The following is a 23,934-nucleotide window of genomic DNA, read 5'->3' on the forward strand; positions in this document are numbered from 1 at the left end:
AAAAGAGACAATTGGATTTGTGACCCTCAAGAGAGCAAGTTCAGAAGTCGTGGGCTAGAATCCAAACTGAATGAGATTAAGGAGGTGAGGAGGCTACTGTTGTCTGGAGAAATTTGAAGGGGAAGGGAGGAAGGACAGGCTAGTAGCTCAAGCAGCCACCAATTTCTTTGAAATAGTGACCTTGAACATGCCTGCAGGTAGGAGAGACGCAGATGTTGGGAGACGCCATCACAGACAGAGAGGGTAGAGTCAAAGGTCAAAGTGGTGGATTCCATTTGGAAAGCAGGAGGAAAAGGCTTTGCTCTTGTGTACTGAGGGAAAGGAGAAGGGTGTTGAGGAAGAGACATTCTGAGGTGATGAGGCTGTGGAGACAGAGAGGGACAGAAAGAGGTTGAAAGAGAAACACGCAGAGACTCAGAGATAGAAAAGACAGACAGGTAGAGACAGAGAGATTGGTAACTGTCACAAAGAAATGTGAGTCCACCATTTGCTTAGAGGTCTCTTCATCTGATAAGAGCCCACGTTACCCTCTGTCCAAACGAATCAAGCTTCTTCCACTCTGCAAAGGAGATATAGAACAGTCTAGCAGGGAGCTAAGTAGAAACTGCCTTGGGAGCTCCCTCCCAGTGGGGTCGGGAGGGCATCACTTGTTTTTAGGGCCAAGACTTTGTATTCCAAACCTGATTGTACACATGCCAGCTTCTCGTCTGGGAAGGCTCCCAGATCTGCCTGAAGAGACAAGAGGTTGAATGCTATAACGTTTTGGAAGGAGAGCCGAGTAGGCTCCCGGAAAGGGATTTTATTCTCATGGCTGTGATTACTCACAAAAGCCTGCACAGCAGATCTTGAAGTAGTTCTTCCTCAAATGATTTCCAGGAGCATCTGCCGATTTGATGAAGAATCTGATGCCATCAAAGCACAAGCCAGTGATGACTCACTGCAAACTGTTGTTGTTGAGTGTTTGCTGAGTGAAGCAGCCCTGCCTGGCATGGTGGCTCCCAGCCTGGGGCCAGAAGCCAGGCAGCACTGGGAGAGATACAGCAGGGAGAGGTTCTAGTTTTTGGCATGTTTCTTGGTTCTACCTTCTGTCCTTGGCTTCCAGCTCTTTTCCCGGTGCCTAAAACCTTCACAAGGACATGTTTTGAGAGCAGCTGAGCCAGACGCACACCCTCCCCTGTTACCTTGAGGCTTGTCCAGGGAAGGTCAGTTATGAAAGTAATGAAGGATGGAGTCTGTCCCTTTCTCTTCCAGGTCTTTCCCCTTTTCTGAGACCTGAATACTCAGGAATCACATCCCTCACAGCACAGGCAGGAAATCGAGATACTACAAAAAAGCCATTTCTTTCCATCGTGTTTCCAACTACATCCTTCTTCATCTTCCCTTGGATTCCGGGGCACTGACCTAGTCCTGCTCATTACAGACAAGTCCCTCTCATGGGCCTGGACTGAGGCAGTGACCCTCCCCTGTGGCCTCCTCCCCAGCGCTCACTCTCCCTCACCCCTTTTCTACCTAAATTTAGATGTGTCTTGTTCCAAAAGCCTCCTGTGGCACCAGGCCCACCCCCCCAAACCTCAATGTGCAACCACCAGTGTCTTCTCTTTCTTATATCCTACTCTCTGCTCTCTGTGCCTGTCATTCTCTATCACCTCCCTGGCCTTTTCATTCCTGCCCCACCAATCACTACGCTTTCTTCTGCTTCCCTTTCCACTTCTCTCGCCTGCCAGTTCCCCGATTCCTTTTCCTCCTCTCCCTCTTCTGTCTCCTTGCTTCTCTCCACTGACTTTTCCCTCTTTGTCCTTTCTCAGCCAGTTGGCTATGATGTCTTCAAGCTGTTCATGAGGGCATACCTGGAGGTGGACCTTCCTCAGCCACTGAGCACGCATCTCTTCCTGGCCTTCAGCCAGAAGCCCAGACAAGAGACCCCTGACCACCCAAAGGAGGAGACCAGCAACAGCGAGGCCAGTGGCCCAGGTACATAGACCAGAGTTCCCCAAGATAGAAGGGAGATTTTTGTAGCTCTAATCCACTTGCCACAGCCATGGCTGCACTCCTAGGGGGTCCCCTGAGCCAGGGACTTCTGTATAGGGTGGGAAATGGGGACCAGGGGATGAGGACTCCTTTCCTCATATAGGCTCAAAGGAAGTCTTGTCTGATGACTCTCTCAGTAAGAGGAATAAAAAGGGACATAATTCCTGCCACTCAGGATCAGAGGGGAGGATGGGGGAAAGAAGAGGCACAGACTAACATATGGCAGGTGGAGAGAGCCTCCTATCAAGGCTGCCAGTCCATGAATGAAGCACATTCAGCTTGAGTATCCATTCTGGGACTAGCCTGGCAGTGTCAGAGGAAGAGTAAGGAGTGGGCACTTTTTCCTGGAGCTTCGGCTATAATGAGGGAGACACAGCCAACCCCAATAAGTGAGCATGAACCCAGCTGACGCTCAGAGACAGTGATACAACCTAAGTGATCCAGACCTCAGGAGAAGGTCTGCCCCTGCCCCTCTAAGAAGCTGGAGGGTATGGACTGGTCTTTGCATCTTCTGTCTGTTCCCCAGAGTCCAGCATTCAGAATGCGGATAATGCTGCCAAAGCAGATGAGGCCTGTGCCCCTGATACCGGTGAGTCTTTGGAATACAAGTTTCGAGGGAGGAGTTGGGAATACCTCATCCTTGGGTGGAGGCAGAAACCTAACCAGCAGTTTTGTTTTTCATATAATTGTATGCCATTGGGCAGATCTTGTCTGCCTCCATCTCTGGGGTCCCCACCACTCAAATGTACTGGGCTTCTGAGGCTGGACAAAGATTCTTGCTTCACTTGATAGCAAGGGCAGATCCAGACTCAGGACAGTTCATTAAATGTTTACTTCTGACAGGTCTGCCTGGCCAGAGAGGGGAAAAGGGGAACCTTCTAAGGAGAAGCTGTATGATAGGGGTTTGACTGTGTGTGTGTGTGTGTGTGTGTGTGGGTGGGTGGGTGTGTGTATGTGTGTGTGTGTGAGAGAGAGAGAGAGAGAGAGAGAGAGAGAGAGAGGGAGACAGAGAGCGAGAGAGAGAATGTAAAGAGATGGCTCTAGGGCTGAGGTACAGATGACTCTACCAGTGGATGGCTGGCAGGGGGAGGACAAGTGGGTAAGAGAGTGCTCTGGTTGACTTTCAACAATATTCACGTGCTCTGTTTGAACACATTGGGAGGAGGAGCAAGGGGATGCTGGATGGTGTTCTGAAGATCTATTTGCCAGGCACCTGCTTTATTACATATTACACTTGGCCTTCACAGTCGTACCACTTTACACATTGAAGAACTGTGGCTTTAAGAGATTATATACCACTATGTGACATGTGGAGCTGGGAATTTAATCCAGAATTATCCAAGCTCAAAGCCCCTGCTCTTTCCTACACCAAGAGAGGAAGCAGTGGTCTCTCTTGACGTGCCTGAACTAAGGTTTGCCTCTATGTAAAGGCACCATTTTGGTTAGTTCCCGATGGAATGACCAAGGCTCCAGTCTCAGTGCAGCTCCATAAGTGGTGCCTAGCTGTTTGTGGGTCCACTCCTGCGCCGTGACTGATATAGAATCTTCCCTGGCACATTTATCACTGGGAACCCATTCCTCTGCTGACAGGCTATTGACAGGCACAAGCCCTCAGGCAGAGGCTCCTAGGAAAACTGGAAAGAGCAAAGGTTATCTTCCTTGACCTCTGATCTTGGATCTCATACAGATTTCCTGTACACTATCAACCCAAGTTGGGCAGGCAATAAGCATATTGGTTAAGAATCTGGACTTCGGGGACAGACTGCCTGGGTTTGACACTCAGCTCTGATACTACCTAGCTCTGTAACCTTCAGTATATTTGAACAATGTCTCTGTGCCTCAGTTTCTCCACTGGTAACCTGAAATGATAATAAGTTTTGATATGAAGTTTGAGTTACACGTGTAAAATGCTTAGAGCCTGCCTGAAGCATAGTAAATGTTCAATAAATATTAGCAATTATTATTCAGGCCACCCTCCCAAAGCACACTCTATTCTTAACTCCACATGGTCTGTCAAGATCTCCTTTATTCTGTGCCCTCAGTCTCCAAGTGTGTCAACTGAGCATCCTACTCTCATGGAAGAACCCCCTCAGGGACTCTCCTCTCCAAGGTTGCTCTTGGAGCTTCAAATACGAAGACTCAGAGTCAGACCTTATTGCATTTGCATTATTGTCTGGAAAAGATTGATACACATTGGTGAATTCCAGCTCTTAGGATGTGCCCAGGGGATAAAGAATGCAGTTTTAAGTATCTTTCAAATATATAAAAAACATGATAGGTAAGAGATAATACAACTGAAGGAGACCTAATTGTAACAGAGATCCATAACAAGAGAATTTCTTCCAGTGGATACTAGATGTAGTTCTAATCTCTTTTCCAGTTACAGCAAGAAGGGCAACTAGAAGTAATATAGAGTTTTCAGGGTTTGACTGAAGGACTGATGAGATAAAAAATTCACGATGGACGGAAAGCGGAGCATGGTTGGAAAAGAAGAGTTGTCTCTGGACCATATGCTCAGCAAATTCCGGGCTGCTCATGGAGCTCCACAAAGCAAGGATTAAGAGCATCAATGTCTTCCTAAGGGCTTCAGGGACAGTAGCAGGTCAAAACTCTACAAAGTATGGGCTCACCCACCCTGCTGCTAGCACCTCATCCAGCCATGCTTGGTCCATGGTCCCTTGGTTAAAGGATTTAAGTCATAAATAAGTCTTGAATCCTGTGTGGAATAGTAGAGGCATATTATGACATAAATTGTTCTCATGGTAGAAAAGAAAGGGTGAAACTGAGAGCTTTGAGATTCTAAAGTCTCAGTAAGAAAATCAACAATGAAAAGCCTCTGCCCCCAAATTCTTTACCCAGAACTTTCTTAGTCCCAGTATCTGAAACTTCAAGAGGAACCTGAGAGAAATTGCACTTCATTCCCTGAGGCTCCAGATTCTAGGTGGGGTTTGTTTTAGTGGCTGAAGTTTCTGAGGTACCAAGGAAGGAATTAGTGGGTATGCTGTTATCAAGTGATATTTAAGAAAAGATAATTGATGATGATAATGGAAGTTGGCTAACTTATTTGACCGCCATGCTTACTTGTCATGTCTGTATCATTTCTGGGTCTGAGAACAACTTCCAGAGATTTCCTCCTGGACAAGTGGTTTGTGATGCACCATTTTCCTTGTTTATGGGGAAATACCAGTCTCCTACGGTCAAATCACGAAAGGACAATTATCTGACGGCTGGCCTGGGGAAGCGTATAGCATTTTTTCATCTCCTTTTGTGATTCAAGATTTAAAGTGAAAATCCTTTTCCCGTTAGGACACCTTTCACAGATGTCTTAATTAGATGACCCTGTTCTCCAGAAACAAGAACGTAGGGCCAGGCAGACACCACAGAGAGGGACCTCTGGCAGCAAGGAAGAGCCAAGTTCTGGAATCACCTTAGATCAGGCCAGTTGTTGAAAATATCACCCTTTTCCTATTGCACAAGCAGAAGCCAGAGGAAGAAACTAGATCCTCATTTGATATGACCTATTTAGGCCTACTCGATCAATCTCCAAACTCAGATCTAGAATCACTCCCTTCAAGTTTTTCATTCCCAGAGCCAGGTGGGTGCATGATTATGTCCATAATCACAGCAGAGAAGGACTTTCGTTGCATCCAAACGTCAGCTAAGAGCCCTGAGCAATCTGCCATCGTCAAGATGTCAGCTTTGGAAAGGCTGAATTCACCCCTTCCTGAATGCCCAGGACTAAATGGGATACGCAAAGTGAACTTCAGTCTCCTGGTTTTTATTTAGTTTCTCAGGCTGTTGAGATGTTTCAGCAACTCGGAATATTGGAGTCTCAAGGAAAGTCCCTTAATTTTTTTTCTTAGTTTTCCCCAATTATATAAAGTAACACACTCACATTGTAGAAAATTTGAACAGTACATAAAAAAGCTAAAGAAACAACAAAGTCACCCATAATCCTACCAATGCAATTACACACACGTGCGCACTTGCACACACACACATACACATATCCTTATAGGGCTTTTTTTCTAAAAGTTTTTACAGGACTAGGACCAGACTGGATACATAATTTTGGATCCAGCTTTGTTTTTTGCTTACAAACATTTCTTACATTGCTTAAGACTGAGTAAACATCAATTTTAATGCAAGTCCCTCTTTTAACAGATGAGAAAACTGAAGTGGAGGAGTAGCCTACTTGTGCAAGATCACACACCATTTAGCACAAACCCAGTGCTAGAGCCCCTAGCTTGCTGCTCTGTCCTGTATGCCACACTGCCTAACTGGAAGGCAACAACACTAAGAGAGAAGGTGGAACAAGTCAGGTCTACCCAAGAACCCACACGTGAAAGAGTTTGTGACATGACATCAGGAAAGAACCTCTGTAATCTGGAAGAAGGTGTTAGTCTTTTATTACTGGCGGTCCCCGAGGGATGTGCTCAGATGACTGTAGGTTAGTGGTATTCCATGTAAGGCAGCAGGAAGAGGAGGGACACCAGTAGACCTCAACGAAAATCAGAACGATGGTTCAAGGCCCAGTTATAGGGCTGGTAATTCAAGGATCTTTGGGAAAAGTCTCTAGTAATGTTTTGAAACAGCTTTGTTGAAGTACAATTGGCATAAAATGAATTGCACATGTTTAAAGGGCATAGTTAGTAAGTTTTACATGTGTATACACTTAGAAACCAGCACTACATCAATATAATGAAGATATCCATCATTGCCAAAAGTTTCCTTTGTAATTCTTTTTTCCCACCTACCCCCATCTCTATACAACCACTGACCTGCTTGGTGTCACTACAGATGAGACTGTGTTTTCGACATTTTATATAAATAGAATCATACAGTATGTACTCTTTTGGATGTGGCTTCTTTCATTCAGCATTATTTGAAATTCATCCATATTATTTTGTGTATCAATAATTAATCTATTTTTATTGCTGGTTAATATTCCCAATACCTAGATAGATATTCCACAATTTGTTTAATCCATTAACCTGTTGACGGACACTTGGATTGTTTCCAGTTTTTGGCTATTACAATAAAACATGAACATTCTTATACAAGTCTTTGTGTGGACGGCTTTCATTCCTTTTGGGTAGAGACCTAGGAGTGGAATGACTGGGTGTAATACGGTAGATATGTATTTAACTTTATAAGAAACTGCCAAATTTTTTCCCAAAGTGGTTAGGCCATTTTACACACCCACCAGCGCTGTAGGTAGGTTCCCATTGCTCCATATCCTCACCAACACTCAGCATGACAGTCTTTTTATATTTAGCCATTCTGATAGGTATATAGTAGTATTTCACTGTGGTTTTAATTTACATTTCCCTAATGACTAATGATGCTGACTATCTTTTCATGTGCTTTTGCCCATTTTTTAATTGAGTTGTTGGCTTTCTTATGGAATTTTGACAGTTCTTTATATATTCTGGGTACAAATCCTTCATCAAATATGTTACTTGTAAATATTTTCTTCCTGTCTGTGACTGGTCTTTTCATTCTCTAACAGTGTCTTGTTTTTTTTTTTTTAATTTTATTTATTTATTCATTTTTTTCTTTTTCTCCCCAAAAACCCCCGGTACATAGTTTTGTCTTTTTAGTTGTGGGTCCTTCTAGTTGTGCTATGTGGATGCCTCCTCAGCATGGCCTGATGAGGGGGGCCATGTCCACGCCCAGGATTTGAACTGGCGAAACCCTGGGCCACCAAAGCACAGTGCACAAACTTAACCACTTGGCCACGGGGCCGGCCCCCTCTAATAGTGTCTTTCGAAGAGCAAAATCTCTTAGTTTTAATGAAGCCCAACTCATCACTTTTTTCCTTTATGGATTGAGTTTTCAGTGTTGTATCTTAGAAATTTTTGCATCACTCAAGATCACAAAGATTTTCTCCTATGTTCTTCTAGATGCTTTGTGGTTTTAAGCTCTACATGTAAGTCTATAATCCATTTTGAGTTGATTTTTCTATATGCTAGGAGGTATAGATTAAAGTTCCTTTTTTTTTTTATATATGGATATCCTGCTTCCCCAGCACCATTTGTTGAAAAGACTTTCTTCACTGACTGACTTTGGCACTTTTATCAAAAATCAGTTTACCATATCTGTGTGGGTCTCCATCTGGACTCTATTTTCTTTCATTGACCTGTGTGTCTATCTTGATGCCAATAACATACTGTCTTGATTACTGTGGCTTTCCTAAGTCTTGAAGTCAGGTAGTGTAAGTCTTTCACCTTTATTCTTTCTCAGAGTGGTTTAGGCTATTCCAGATCTTGGGCACTTCCATGTGAGCTTTAGAATCAGCTTGTCAATTTCTACAAAAATTGTGCTAGGATTTTGAACAGGATTGCATTGAATTTGTGGATCAATTTGGGGGGAACTAACATCTTAACAATATTGGGTCTTCTTATCCTTAAACAGAGTATACTTCTGTATTTATTTAGGTCTTATTTAATTTCTTTTTATATACTATTAGTTTCAATTTGCTAAAATTTTGTTAAGAACTTTTGAATTTATGTTTATGAAGGATATTGGCATGCATGTTCTTTTCTTGTAATGTCTCTTTCTGGTTTTGGCTTTAGAGTAATGCTAGTGTCATAAAATTGGTTGGGTAGGATTCTCTCCTCTTAAATTTTCTGGAAAAAATTTGTATAGAATTCATATTATCTCTTCCTCAAATGTTTGGTAGAATTCTCCAGTGAAGACATTCGGCCAGGCATTTTCTCTGTGGTAAGTTCTTTTACTTAATTTCAACTCCTTTTTTACTTAAATTCAACTACTTTAATAAGCTTTCCTGGTTATTTATTCTTCTTAAGTGAGCTTTGATAGTTTGTGTCTTTCAAGGAATTTGTCCATTTCATCTAAGTTGTCTAATTTAGTGACACAAGATTGTTAACAATATTCCCTTATTAACTCTTTAATATCTGTTGAATCTATAGTGATGTCACCTTTTTCACTTCTGGTAATGGTAATTTGTGCCTTCACTCATTTTTTTCCTCATTAGTATGACTGGAGATTTGTCAATTTTATTGATCTCAAAGAACCACTTTTGGTTTCACTGATTTTCTTTGTTGATTTTCTGTTTTCTTTATTCCATTTATTTCCTTTCTGATCCTTTTATATTCTTTCTTCTGCTTACTCTTACTTTTATTTGCTCTTTTTCTAGTTTCTTACGGTGGAACCTGAGATCATTGATTTCAGACTTTTTTATTTCTAGTATAGGTGCTCAGTTCTAATTTTGATGTGCTGTGTTTTCATTTTCAATTATTTCAAAATATCTTATGATTTCCTCTTTGACCTTTGAGTTACTTAGAGGTGTATTGTTTAGTTTCCAAATATTTGGGGATTTTCCAGATGTCTTTCTATTATTAGTTTCTAATTAATTTCACTGCAGACAGAGAGGATACTCTGTATGATTTTAATCCTTTTAAATTTATTGAGATGTTTGTTATGGCCTAGCACGTGGTCTATCTAAGCAAATGTTCCATGAGTACTTGAAAATAATATTTATTCTGCTGTTGTTAGATGAGACGTTCTGTAAGTGTCAGTTGGGTCAAGTTGGTTGGTAGTGTTTTTCAAGCCTTTTATATCCGTACTGATTTTCTATCTATCTGTCCTATTAATTGTTGAGAAAGAGGTGTTGAAATCTCCAACTGTAATTGTGAATTTGTCTGTTTCTCCTTGCCGTTCTCTCAGTTTTTGCTTCATGCATTTTGAAGCTTTGTTATTTGATGCATAAATATTTAGGATTATTATGTTCTCTTAATGAATCTACCTCTTTATCATTATGAAATGATTCTTTTTATTCCTAGTAATATTCTTGGATTTGAAGTCTACTTTATTATAATTATATTCATAATTAATATAGCCACTCTAGTTGACTAGTGTTACCATGGTAAATCTTTTTTCATCCTTTTACTTTTAATGTATTTGTGTCTTTATATTTAAACTGACTTTCTTATAGGAAGCATTTAGTAGGATCTTTTTTTAATCCAATCTAAAAATCTCTGCCTTTTAGTTAAACTTTTAGAACATTTACATTTAATGTGATACTTGATATGGTTAGGTTTAAAACTACCATCCTGCTATTTATTTTCTATTTATCCCATTTGTTCTTTCTTTCCCTTTTCCTCTTTTTCTGCCTTCTTTTAAATTGATTGAATATTTTTAGTGATTTCATTTTAGCTCCTTTTTTATCTTATTAGCTTTAACTCTTTGTCATATTATTTTAGTGATTGTTTTAACTCTCACAGTCTACCTTTAAGTAATATTATTCCACTTTGCATATACTATAATAAATTTACAGTACACCTCCATTTCTCGCATCCAGGTCTTTGTGCTATTGTTGTCATTTACTTTACTTCTCCATATGTTATATTATAAAGCACCCAATACATTGTTATTATTTTTCCTTCAATAGTTAATTATCTTTTAAAAAGATTTAACTAATAAGAAAAGTATTCTTAACCCATGCAGTTACCAGTTTTGGTGCTCCTCATTCTTACGTGTAAATCCAGGTTTCCATATGGTATAATTCTACTAACACAATTTTCTTTACCATTTCTTATAGTGCAGCTCTATACAATTTTGTGCATCTAAAAAGTCTTTATTTTGCGTTTTTTTCTAAAGACATTTCACTGAGTAAAAATTTCTAGGTTGATAGTTTTCTTCTTTTAGTACTTGAAAGATGTTGTTCTGCTGGCTTCCAGCTTCCATTGTTTCCAATAAGAAAACTACAGTCATTCTTATGTTTGTTTCTCTGTACGTGTGTCTTTTTTTCTCTGACTTCTTTTACGATTTCCTCTTTATCACTGATTTTTATCAATGTGATTATGATGTTTCTTGGGTAGTTTTACTCATGTTTCTTTTGTTTGGGGTTCACTGAGCATCTTGGATCTGAAGTTCTATAGTTTTTATCAAATATCAACAAATTTGGAAAAATTTTAGCCATTATTTCTTTAACTTTTTTCTGCTCCTGACTCTCTCTCCTCTTCTTCAGATGATCCAATTACATGTTTATTTGACTACGTCTACTTGAAGTTGTCCCACAGCTCACTGATATGGTACTCTTTTTTTCTTCTTTTAGTTTTTTTAGATAGTTTCTATTGCTATACTTCAAATTCACTAGTCTTTTCTTCTGCAATGACTAATCTATTGTTAATCCCATTCAGTACATTTTTCATTTAACACATATCTAGACACTTGATGTGGGTATTTTTTTCTGTCTTTCCTGTCCCTGCTTAACATGTTCAGTCTTTCCTCTAACTTATTGAACATATGGAATACAGTTATAATAACTGTTTTAAAGCTTTTGTCTATCTTATCATCTATGTCATTTCTTGGTGCATTTCAGTTGATTTTTCTACTTATTATTGTTCATATGTTCTTGCTTCTTTGCATGCCTGGAAATTTTTTATTGGATGCAAGATATTGATATTGTTGGATACTTGATATTTTTATATTCCTATAAATATTCTTGAGCTTTGTTTTGGGATACAGTTAGGTTACTTGGAAATAGTTTGATCTTTTTAAGTCAAGCTTTTAAAGCTTTGTTAAAGAGGACCAGAGAGGCATTTACTCTGGGCTAATTTTGCTCAGCTACCAAGGCAGAACTCTTCTGAGTGGTCTACCTAATGATTCATGAGTTTTGGGGATTTTCTACCTTGGTTGGTAGAAATAAACACTATTCTTGGTTCCCTGTGCAGAAATTCCAAGGATTGTTATTTCTAATTCTGGTTCTTTCCCCAGCCTCAGGTGGTTTCCTCATGCATGTGTGCTAGTCATTACTCAGCAAAATAATTGAGAGGATCTCTCTGCTGATTACTCAAAGGGACCTTCTGCAGATCTTCAGAGTTCTCTCTATGTGCATGTCCCTCCTCTTCAGCTCTCTGATCTGTGAATTCTAGCCACCTTGGGCTCACCAGATTCCCAGCTCTATCTCTTCAACTCAAAGAAACTACCTGGATCTGCCTGGGTTTGCCCTCTCTGCACCGTGGCCTAGAAACTCTTTCCAGACAGTAGGATGTGGCAATTGTGAGGATAACGCCATTTGTTTCCCATCTCTTGGGACCACTGTTTTGTGCTGGCCACATTCAATGTCCTGTAAACCATTGTTCCATATCTTTTTGTCCAGCTTTTCAGTTGTTTCAGGTGTGAGGGTAAATCTAGTCCCTATTAATCCAATTTAGTTGACATAGAAGTCATTGCAATAGTGTTTTAATGGATGAATAATCTAAGGATATAACAGTAACTTGGGGTATAATGGTCTACCCTGTATAAAGGACTTCTCGCATTTGTCTTATATATTATTGTGTTTTTCCATAACTTTTCCTCCAGTGATGATTTTAATACTTCTGTTGTCTGTGCAACTTCGTTGCAATTTCCCTGTATCACATTATCTTTTTTTTAATCTTATCCTATTGTATTTTCATCTCAACTTGCTCACCCCTAAGACTTTCTGTTTCTGTTTAATAGAGAGTATATCTTTGCAACCTACTGAGGGTCTTGTCCAGTAGGAAATTCTTTCCAAAGATCTGAGTCCTTTGAGACTTCAGGATGAAGCTTCCTTTCCTTGTTTTGCAGCTCTATTTCATAGGCTTCATCTTGCTCTCTTTATGGGGCCCTTTGTAAAATACAGAGTGTGTCAGTAACCTTTGGTCTCTCACACTGTCCGTCTGGATGATGGTTAATTCCCTTTTCAGACCAGGACCTGACCTGTAGGCTTTCATCCAGCACAGACCTGAGATGGAATGTTTGCTCCCATTGCTTGGAACTTTGGCTCTCTGAATGAAGAGTGTACTAGTACATTGCCTTTTCCAGCAGGCATTACTATCAAGGCTCTCTCTCCCTCTGCCTGTGCCTCCAGCACTTTATTACTTGGTGGTATTACAACACCTAAGTTGGATTTTTCACTGTCAATCATCCTTTTACTTTTTCCTGTGTTTTCTGTGAGTTGCAATCTCTTACTGGATATAGAGTGGCTAGGGGAAGACAGATAGCACTCAAAGTGCCTCAAAAATGCATAATTTACATGGTAAAATATAAGTGCCTGGTTTTCTGGTTGGTAATAACCTTATACTTCTGAATCAGAGAACAAAAGTGTGGAAGGGACAAAGAGTTTTCTTACCTCTGAGAAGGAAAATTTCAGAGGGAAAACTTACCCTATTCCTGTGGCATAATAAGCTACTTCTGCGTTTTCTTACTCCAACTGATTTGGCTTGTAGTTAGTCAAAATTCTTCCTAGTTTCCGTAAATTAGTTGATTTTAAATCTCAGTTTTTTTCTTTTGAATATTCATCTTTTTATTTATCTCTAAATGTATTCCAGAAAAAAATTGTGAAAGAGCGCATTGGTAAATGATCAATAGTCTGGGTTTTGGAATCCTAGCCAAAATTACCTCTACAAATTGGGTGTGTTCCAAAAAGCTAGGCTAAATGATGTTTGCCTGTTGGCTATTGATATTACTAAAAATCACTACCATTTTTTCCTGAAAATTCAGAATATAGATGGATTTCTTACAAGGATATAGATTCTAAAGGGGTCAGAATGGAGTCCATTCAGAGAGTATGAACTCCACAAACTGGATTTCTAGGGCCATCGATTTGGTCATATCTATGTAACCAAAGCTTTTGAAGATAATTATATAAAATTCTTGCCTCCACCATGAAAAGGATGGGGAAACATAATATTTACTAAACATTAAATGTCCTTGGATGCTTTCCTTTTGCCTTTGCAGAATCAAAAATCACTGAGAAGCAGGTGCCAGCTAAAGACCAAGTGGCTGCAACCCCTCTGGGAAACCCTGTTGCTCAGTCTTCAGGCTCAGAATCCCCCATAGTGTACCTGAAGGATGTTGTATGTTACCTGTCACTGCTGGAGACGGGGAGACCTCAGGATAAGCTAGAGTGTAAGTACTCGCCCTGTCAAGGGACTTTGACTTTCTCCTACAGGAAGAGCCAGTGTCCTGTCTACCTTTCTAAACATGCTGGAGATTGATCCGGGATCATGGGTATGGGTGCTGCCTCCTTGAGGGAGGTCTACGGCCTGTCACCAGCAGATAGGAGCATCTCCTAGAATCCACCCTGGGACACAGTACCCGTTGTCTAGAGAGTGGGAGATACATCTGAAATCTTGATGTTGATAACCAGGATTTGAAAGGGAAGGGGTCTCTGCAAGTGGTGAAGACTCCCTTCTCTTGCTGGCAGGACTTCTGCAAAGCCTCCAATCAGAAAGCGGCTGCCTCCTCTTAGTAGATTTTTCAAGGAACAATATTCCACATCTATCTTCCCTCCCCTATTCCATGCCCAAGTGACTCTTTAACAATGAGGAATTTTTTTTCCTTGAGATCGCATCAACCTCTATCTTATTTCCATTTCTTCATCCACTCCCACCCCAAGTTTTTTGGCCTCTAGAGAAAGAAGGCTAGTGAATTAAGGGAGTTGAGCTGGGTTTCATGATGCTACTAAAGTTGGTTTCAAAAACAGATCTTCAGGAGGAGAGTAATAGCTGGTGGCGGAAAGGAAAGCCCACAGTGACTGAAGCGGCCTGCAGTCTTATAAATAAGTCCCTCCAGGGGTGGTCTCGCTGGCCTCTGGGAACCTATGGCAAAGTTTTAAAACAGGAAATGATAGGACCGTGTTAAAAAATATATATATTGTTTTAGCTTCTCTTGGGAACTTAGTAGAGATTAAGGGGAAAATGTACACATTATAGCAAAAGTCAAAAACCCAGCTAATAATTAGACTAGTCAGCAAAACTTAAACATTAGAAAAGAAAAGTCTGGCAAAGGTTAACCCTTGCCAAAAACAAAATGAAACAGTTTGCTCATTAGCTGAGCTTAAAGTCTCCCGCATAGGTTTGAGGTGTCAACACTTGCAAGTCTCAAGTGCCAATTTGTTGGCACATGTAGCAGATTTCTGTTTCTTCTAGCTAATGTTAAAAGACATGATAACCAAACAGGTATCTTTTTGGAAATAGTAGCCTGAAATCCCACCTATCACTAATGCAATAATTACAATAATAACACATCACTAACACCTTATATTTGCTAAGCACTTTAAATGCATTATGTCATTTTAACCTTACAATATTCTAGAATGTCAATATGATTATTCTCATTTTACATGTAAGAAAGAACAGAAAGGTTAAATGACTTGCCCAAGGCTGTGCTGCTACATAGAATGCTTACTCACATTTTCTAGTTTTACTCTTCATGCCCAGAAGGACCGAAGAAAGCGCCATGTTAGAGAGTCTCCTCAGCCTGGGGTCCGGGAACAACACTAGTGGGAAGGTCTGTCCTTCTTTACATCGTTCAACCATCTCTGTGGCGAGTCAGCTTCATATACTGAGTGCCTCTGACCATGACATTCTGAGCAGTCACAAAGAGTCAGAAGCCCATGACCCTAATTTTAAATAACTTGAACTCCAACCAGGAACTCGCCACTGAACAAAACACAAGTTGCGGAGACATTAAAACATGTAGAAGGAAGCGACAACACAAGGGTAACTTAAGAGGAACACTGTGACCCTGTGGGCATATGCTGAGAGACTCAGAGTGGTTGCATGGTGGAAGAAAGGGTGGGTCAGGGGAGGCTCCAGAGAGAAGGTGGGCATGATGAAGGGTTTTAAAGGATGAGAGGGAAATGAAAACGTGTTCAGCTCTGCTCCCCATCCTGCTTACTTCTGGGACCACAGACAGGATCTCTACCTTTTAGTTGAAAGAAATGCAGGTTTCCAGGTCCCATAAATGAACATTTAGTCCTTTGCCCAAATTTCTCTCCCAGATCTTCCTGATCCACCATCACCTCCCTGCAGCTGGAACGCGATAGAGGGTGTTTCTGAATAGCATATGGATTTTAGGAAAAGAATAGAATAGCTTCTGTAATAGTAACTACTTCATAGGATTATTGAGGATTAAGTAACAATGTGCATAGGACAGTTCATTGTCATATTAAATGCCATATGTAAATGTTCATTAATGAAAGAAAATAACATCTTTTGAGTGCTTTCTACATTCCTCATTTAAAAAACAAACCTAGGAGAAAGAAACTATTATAATCTCCATCTCACAGATGAAAAAACTGAGCCTAGAGAAGTTAAATGACTTATTTGATGCCCTAAAGGTGGTAGGGAAGAGCCAAGATTTGAATCTACCTAATTCCACACCCTTTCTGTGTGCAATTGAAGCAGTGTCCCGTCTATAATTCTGGTGCCTCTGCTCCACCACTGGCTGGGCATTTGCTTTGAGTTGTGTTCCAGTGATCCTGAGAAGTGTGAATGCTCTATGGGGAATCACACTCGTGACCTGATCTCATCAACCACAGAGTTGTTGCTTCAACAGCCCCAGAAGCCAAGCGGCTTGGTTGTCCTCCTTCTTCCCACCCTCTCCGTAAGGAGGTCAGACTGTTCCTTGGAGGGTGGGTGAGTTGGCTGCAACAGCCCTCACCCCAGTGACGGTCAGAGCTGATCTAAAAACTGGCAGCAACAAAGCCTCAGCCCATCCTGGTGCCTGGAGGACACCTCAAGCCTCACCTCTGTGTTTCTTGCAGTTATGTTTCGTCTCTATGACTCGGATGAGAACGGTCTCCTGGACCAAGCGGTAAGCTCTCCAAATATCCTTCCTGGATCTTAGAAAGGCTGGGGGAGAGGGGAGCAGATGGAGGAAGAGTCTGAACTCTCAGTTCCATCTTTATAGAAATAGCAATGTCTCAATATGGACTGCAGAAATGAATAGAACCCCCCACCTTCTACTTCCTGAAAGAGAGTGAACTCCAACTTGCCTTTTATTCCAGAAGTCCAGGATCATAAAATCTCAGAATGGGTAGATGCTTTAGTATCTCTTCTAGTTTAACTTCCCATTGGGTTCAGAAATTCCCCCTGCAATTTCCTGCCAAGTCCCAGGGGCAGAGAGGAGAAGGATGAGGGAGGCAGCAAGACCAGGACAAGAGGACAGGAGGTTAACTGCTGGTGTGCTTCGGCATCACCCTGGCCTTCCTCTCATACCCCAGGACACTAGCTCTCGGAGTCTGGTTCTGTCTACTCTGAGCACATAATCTCATCCCTTTGCACCTGGGAAAGCCTGAGACTCGCCCCCAACCTCCCCTTAGGAACAGGCAAGGATAGGTCAGGGATCATGGAGTGAGAGGAAGAGCGGAAAAGGAAGAAGGCAGAGAGAGGAGAAGGCACATGGAGTCAGATAGGCCTTGTCTTCATGACTGGCAAGGTCAGAGATGGGACTCATTAACAGAAAGACTCTGAGGTTGAGGTGCATGGGGCTGATTCAGACCAGAGGGAGGAAGAAAAGAAACAAGTCCACTAGACCAACTAAGACATCCCTATTCCCTCCAACCCCAGAGTGTCTTTATGGGATCCCTACAGCCACATTGCAGTGCTGTGGGTTGGGTCATGCCGGAGAAAAACCAGAGAATCACAGACTCTCAAACATTTGGTCAACACACATTTATTGAGTGTCTACTCTATGTCAGGCACTATTCTAAGCACTGGAGATGCATCAGTGAGCCAACGGACAAAAATCCATGCCCTCACGAAGCTTTCATTCTAGTGCAAACACACACACTAAAAAGCATAGTAAAATATGTGTTAGATAGAGACGTGTGCAAGAAGAAAAACGAAGGAGGGAAAGGAAGAGTTAGAGGGAGCTGCAGTTTTAGCAAGAAGAGCCAAGGAAGGTATCCCTGAGGAGGGGACATCTGAACAGAGACTTGCAGGAGGTGAGGGAGTAAGTCATGGGGATATCTAGGGGAAGCACCTTCCAGGCAGAGGGAACAGCCAGAGCAAAGGTCCTGAGGGGTGCCTGGAATGTTAGCGGGTTAACTAGGAGCCCAGAGTGACTGGAGTGGAATGAGGAACAGATGAGGTCAGAGTAAGTAATAAGAGATGAGATCAGAGAAGTAATGGGGGAGGAGGTACTTGCAAAGCATTATCAAGTCTTACAGGTGGTTGAAAGGGTTTGTCTTGTATCTGGAGAAATGGAGAACTAATGGAGATTTTGAGCAGAGGAGTGATATGATTGACTTAGGTTTTAACAGGACCACTCTAGCTGCTATGTTGAGCCGTAGACTACAGGAATGCATGCAGAGATACCAGCTGGGAGGCTATTGAGATAAGCAAGACAAGACATGATGGCAACCTGCCCCGGGGCAGAAGCATTGCAGGTGGTAAGAAGGGTAAAATTCCAGATATATTTGGAAGGTAACATGGTGGACTGAAGCAAGTCTCAAGAGTTATTGATTCAACTTTCCACCAAGAATCCCTGGCAGTTGGACTCCCAGCCTCTTTATGAATGCACCCAGTAATGGAGAGGTCACCCGCTCCCTTAAAACAGCCACTCCACTGCTGGGGATAACCGTTAGAAAGGGGCTTCCTTGCCACACAAAAGCATCTATAGTCTGCCAGGGAAATTTTCAACACAAAACCTGATTCTGTTCTCCCTCCCCCTCCCCCAACCCAGTGGTGAGGCCAAAACAGGCCAACCCTCAACTCCTCGCTCCCTGCATCCCTCCGTGGCCTACTTTTGCCCTCGGTAGCTGACCAGGACAGCTGACCAGTGGAATACCGATTCTACACAATAAGCCTTCAAGTATTTGAAGGTACTATCACATCTCCCCTAAAATCCTCCCCAAACTCAAACTTCCCAATTCCTACCCTGTTTCTCATAAGGCAGGCTTAAATATCCACTCTGGTCAAGCTCTGATTTGTCAGTGCCATTCTTGAAACATGGCACAGAACTGAACCCACCCCTCCATGACTCTGTAAGCATCTACATGTGGACTGCCCACGGTAGACATCAGGGGAACTAGTTCTTCCTGAAATCTTCCCACTCTGCTTCCAGGAAATACCCAACCCATTTCACAGCCCAAAACTGAGTCTAATTCTCGACTCCTGAATCACATTGTTTTATCATTGAATCTTGGACCCAACTAGATTCACAAGCTCTTTTCCATTGGAGCTTCTGCTGAACACTGTCTCCACCTTTCTGCCCACTTCCTTACCCCTATCTACTGCCTCATCTGAGGCTTTGCAATGGCTTATTTTTTAATTCAAATGAAATACATTTTTTAAAATCCCTGTTGGTTTTTAGCTTGCTTGTTTTGACCCAGCGTTCTACATGGTGGAGGTAACACATTTGAACCTTGTCTCATTCACCAACGTGTCTCCCCAAATCAAGCTTAGAATGAGCATCTTAGATGGTGCCCAAGAGATGCAAATGCCTCCTCCTCAGTCCAGGTTGTTTCAGTGGGACTCTTGGTGCACAGATTCATTAGCCTCCAACAATTCTCTGAGGTTTTATATGGAGCCTGGCCTTGGTACCAAACAAAAGACTCACTCATCAAGCAAAAGTACCCTCATGTATTTCCTGCTCACAGAGTCCTGGGCTCAGGGCTGAACAGGATGCAAAGGGAAAGAGGAGATGCCGAAGGAATCTAAGTCATAGTGCCTGAGCTAGGACCAACACAGTGGCCCTACATCCAACTGAAACTGACCCTTGGGGTGTAGATGGAGCGCAGGTTGCTAAAGCTGTGGGAGCAAGGAGTGATAAAGAAGGGAGGAGAGAACTGCCTTCATTTGTAAGTATTTGAGGGAGCTATGATCACAAAGAAGGAGAAAACAGGAGTGCTTTCTATGCTAAGTCAAAGCACAAGATAGGCAAAGGAAGGTGAGTCTGGGTAGGTCCAGGAGGAGGTCGTGTTCAGTGAGCTTTCTGCATACCTCTGGCTTGTCCATGTTCTGTCCTTCTTGTGAGCATCTGCTCTCCACTGAGCTTTGTGGTTGAGGCAGAACTAAAGAGCAGAAACAAATGGGGAACTCCTCATGGAATGCCAGTTTATTGCACTGGCTGCTTCTCATGCTCTGCCCTGCCCACTTTCCCACAGGGTTTGATTTTGAGTCGTGCTCTTGAAAACGCATCTTCAGTTGGTTTCTCACCTTGATGTTTTCTAGGAGATGGATCGTATTGTTAACCAAATGCTGCACATTGCCCAGTATCTCGAGTGGGATCCTACGGAGCTAAGGCCTGTGAGTTTCCAGAAGCACAGGGCAACTTCCAAGCGAGCTTCCATGATTAGAGGGGGCACAATCAGGACTTGGATACAAATGTTTATGGTGCAGGCTCTCCCAGACTCATCTTCTTATAGACAGCTTCTCTGGAGTCCTACACCTTGACCTCTCACTTCTCTGATAGGAAAAATTGTAGACAGCAGGGAAAAGTGCTGACATAGTTCAAATGATAATTCCCAATTCCCCCTAACCTTTTCACCAGAGCTAATTTTCTTTCCCCTGAGGAAGATTCACCCTGAGCTAACTTCCATGCCAATCTTTCTCTATTTTTTAGTATGTGGGCCGCCAGCACAGCACGGCCACTAACAGAGCAGTGTAGGTCCACACCCAGGAACCAAACCAAGGCCACCAAAGCAGAGCGTACTGAACTTAACCACTAGGCCTCCAGGGCTGGCCCCAGAGCTAAAATTTTATAACAGGAGTTCCTAGATCAAAGAATTTAGAGCTATAAAGGATTTTACAGATTTTTCTCAATCACCAGATTATATTAATAGTAATCATTAAATTTGCGGGCTCCAATGAGTCAGGCATTATATTAGACATTTAACATACATTCTCTCTAATCCTCACTACAGTGCTGCAGACATAGCAATCTTATTTCCATTTTACAGATGAGCAAAGCAGAGCCCAGAGAGTCAGGGTGGCTTGCCCAATGCCACTGAGTCACGTTGGGGCAGAGCCAGGCCTGGAACACTGGTCTATTCACCCCCATTTGCTCCCTTACTGCTCTACTCACTGTGAACAGAGGGGAAAGGGGTAAACACAAGCCAGATCATGCAGAACAAAAGAGAGTGAAGAGGGCAGAGGGAGGCATTGTAGTCGAGGATGGATGTGGACGATTGTTGCTCTGTGGATTCCGCAGATATTGAAGGAGATGTTGCAAGGGATGGACTACGACCGGGACGGCTTTGTGTCTCTACAGGAATGGGTCCACGGAGGGATGACCACCATCCCATTGCTGGTCCTCCTGGGCATGGACGACTCTGTAAGTAAGCAAACCTGAGTTCAAAGATCTCTTGCCCTTTAGGAACATCGGACTCCACGTGGAAGTTAATATCTACACATGACCTTGGCTTCTGCCCTGGACTTCTCAATGGACACACCATATGCTCTAGACCAGCCCAAAAGTCCTCTCTCTTTACCTAGTAGTGCCAGAAATATGTTCCTTCATTTGACAGACATTTACTAAATTATTACAAAATAAAGATACTGTTCTGAGCACCGTGAGGGGACACGGATACAATATTCACCCGCCAGGAGCTTATACTCAACCAGGCAAAGTGCAAAAAAATCAATTTAAGGAATAATTCCCTCTTTTCCACAAATTAAGTTAAAAAATACTGACAGAGTCAGGGAAGGAAGGAAGGGGAAGAAAAAATGCTGATCTGTTGTAGGGTGGAAGGCTTTAATGATAGTATCTTATTTAACAATCAAAACAACCAGGTAAGGTAGATATTTTTTTCCCCAATTTGTACAGATGGAAAACTGAGATTCTGAGCCTGAGGAGCAAAAGGAAGAGCCAGAATTTATTTGTACTTGACTCTAAAGATTCTGCACTTTCTAACATCCCACATTTAGGAGTGAGACCAACGGGAAGAAACCCTGGAGGGTGTTTGCCTGGCCCTGAAGAATACATGGGATTTTGATATCCCATTCTTGAGATAAAGATCAAGTGGAAGGACCTAGGAGGATATTTGATCTGGCTCTCAAGGATGGGTATCGTTTGGGTGGTAGAAGATGGTAGAAGAGAGATCTGGAGAATAGCTTGATCAAAGACCTAAATGAAAGAAAGTTCAGATGGTATTAGAGAAACCCCCCAGTTTGATCATAGCAGGGGGCACATGTAGAGGCTTAATGGAAACCAGTGGTTATATATGCCTGCATCTGACCTAGTCTGCTTATTTACCAAATGAAGTAACTTCCACACATGAGGTAGGGATAATTGGAACTAGAAGTACAAATGGTCACATTAAGCATTTACCGGGACAGTCACACAGGTTGTGTGACAACACCTCTTGGAGATCACTGAAATGTCAAAGAGAGGAATAGAACAGGAAGTTCAGCTGGGTTAGCCTGTAACTGACTGTTGTTGCCTGTAATGTCTCCACCTGACAGTTCTGCGATTCAGGACTAAAGCTGAACCTTCATTTCCAACACTCAAGAACTAAGAATCCTGCAGTCATCTCCTAGCATGCCCAGTTCTTTCCAAGTGCTAAGTAGAAATCAAGGAACCAGGATCTACATAATTCCCTTCTTATTCCTTAGAACCCTAGAAAGTTAGAACTGGAAAAGACCTTGGTGACCCCTGGTCTACCCCTTCATTTTACCATCCGAGGGCCAGAGAGGTAAAAGGACTTGTCCACAGACACCTAGTTAGTACCAGAGGCCATCTTTTATCTTCAGGAACAGCAGACCCCTTGTTCAATGATCCCTTACCGAGAACCTACTGTGTGCAAGAACCCACCTGTGCTAGAACCTGGGGGCACTCAGATAGGTAAGATATACTTTCTGCTGTCAATACTCAAGATTATACTCAAATCAAAGTACAAGTTCTGCTTGGGTAATGTTCCAACATACATGTTTTTTCTCTGAAACATGGGAATAGAGATGAGACATTTTAATCACAAGGAACCAATTCCAATTTCCTGTTTCCTATTTTGGACTTGCTGAGTCCAAAGTGCCACTAACTCTTTGCATGGAGGGGATCCTCTGTTTTATGGATGGAGAAGGGAGAGAGAGAGACTGTTTCTTCAACATTCCCTCCATTGTCTCCCCACAATGCCAAATCAACTTTGTAAAAAACCATACTTTTACATCAGGAAAGTGGGATACAAAAAGCAAATGTGGGTTTAGTTTTTATTAGTCAAAAGTTTTATGCATTTATTTTTAAATATGCACTAAATCATAAGTTTTAACATTTAATATTTGGGGTTCTAGAGAAAGTATTCTTCAATTCTTAAAAGTCACACTGCTTGTTTGGGTTTTTCAAAGCCCGCATATGGCCACTGAAAAGTCTGGGGATCTCTGAATGGGATATATGAGAAACAATCTGTCTCCCAGCGAGATCGCAGCAGCAGCATAAACCCTGGCGTGCCTGAGGAAGGTTACTCCCACAGCCTGCAGCCTCTAGAGTGCAGACATGAAACAGCCACATGATGGTGCTATACTCCAAGTGGAAATGTTCCTTTAGCCCAAGCCAGAGTCGTTTTGCTTCTCAACTCTGTATCTCTAAAAATAGTATCTGAGAAAGGGAGAGTCTGCTAACTGATTTAGCTAATGAAGGTATTTTCAGATAAAATGACAGTCCTTTGGGCTGCATGAAGAAGCAGCTGGGTCTGCTGAAGAGTGCTGTAATTTCCCCTCTGTCCATGGAGGAAAACCCTGGTTTGTGGAGGTAAAGGAGGAGGATGGAAGAAACATGGGCTCTCAGGCCAGCAAGAGCCCCCAGTTTGACTACTGGCTCAGTCGCTTATTATTTCTGTGGTCTTGGGCTATTTATATAAACTCTCTGACCTCTGTTTCTTCATTTTTAGAATAGATATAAATCTACCTCCTTATACAGAAGAAAACACTCTACTTATTTTTGTGTCCCTTACTGTCTACCACAGAGTAGGAACTTAACAAATGTTTTCATTTACAATGTGTCAGGCACTGGATTAGGAGCTTTACTTCTGTTATTTCATTTAATTCTTACAAAAATCCCTTGAGGTGGACGTTCGGCAAAAGAATGAATGAATCAGTCTTTTAGTGAACCCTTTAATCAATTAGTGAACCTATTTACTATAGTTGAAGCCATTAGATAAAAAGGCTTTGATTCCATAAAAGTGAGGTCTTG

At 42.0% G+C, this 23,934-nt stretch overlaps 1 protein-coding gene across 3 annotated transcripts in view; it reads left to right on the top strand.

The window, feature by feature from the left end:
- Positions 1–23,934, top strand: part of DGKG (diacylglycerol kinase gamma) — a 189,248-nt gene that overhangs the window by 51,401 nt on the left and 113,913 nt on the right. For 2 of the 3 annotated variants that reach the window (XM_046658675.1, XM_046658673.1), the window contains exons 4-9: positions 1,806–1,971; positions 2,555–2,617; positions 13,759–13,929; positions 16,571–16,620; positions 19,983–20,057; positions 20,962–21,084. In XM_046658675.1, the coding sequence (XP_046514631.1) occupies positions 1,806–1,971; positions 2,555–2,617; positions 13,759–13,929; positions 16,571–16,620; positions 19,983–20,057; positions 20,962–21,084 (648 nt within the window). The remainder of the gene's footprint in view (positions 1–1,805; positions 1,972–2,554; positions 2,618–13,758; positions 13,930–16,570; positions 16,621–19,982; positions 20,058–20,961; positions 21,085–23,934) is intronic. The other variant, XM_046658674.1, reaches the window with a different exon arrangement.

Source organism: Equus quagga, chromosome 4, assembly GCF_021613505.1.
Source record: "Equus quagga isolate Etosha38 chromosome 4, UCLA_HA_Equagga_1.0, whole genome shotgun sequence".
Taxonomy (NCBI): domain Eukaryota; kingdom Metazoa; phylum Chordata; class Mammalia; order Perissodactyla; family Equidae; genus Equus; species Equus quagga.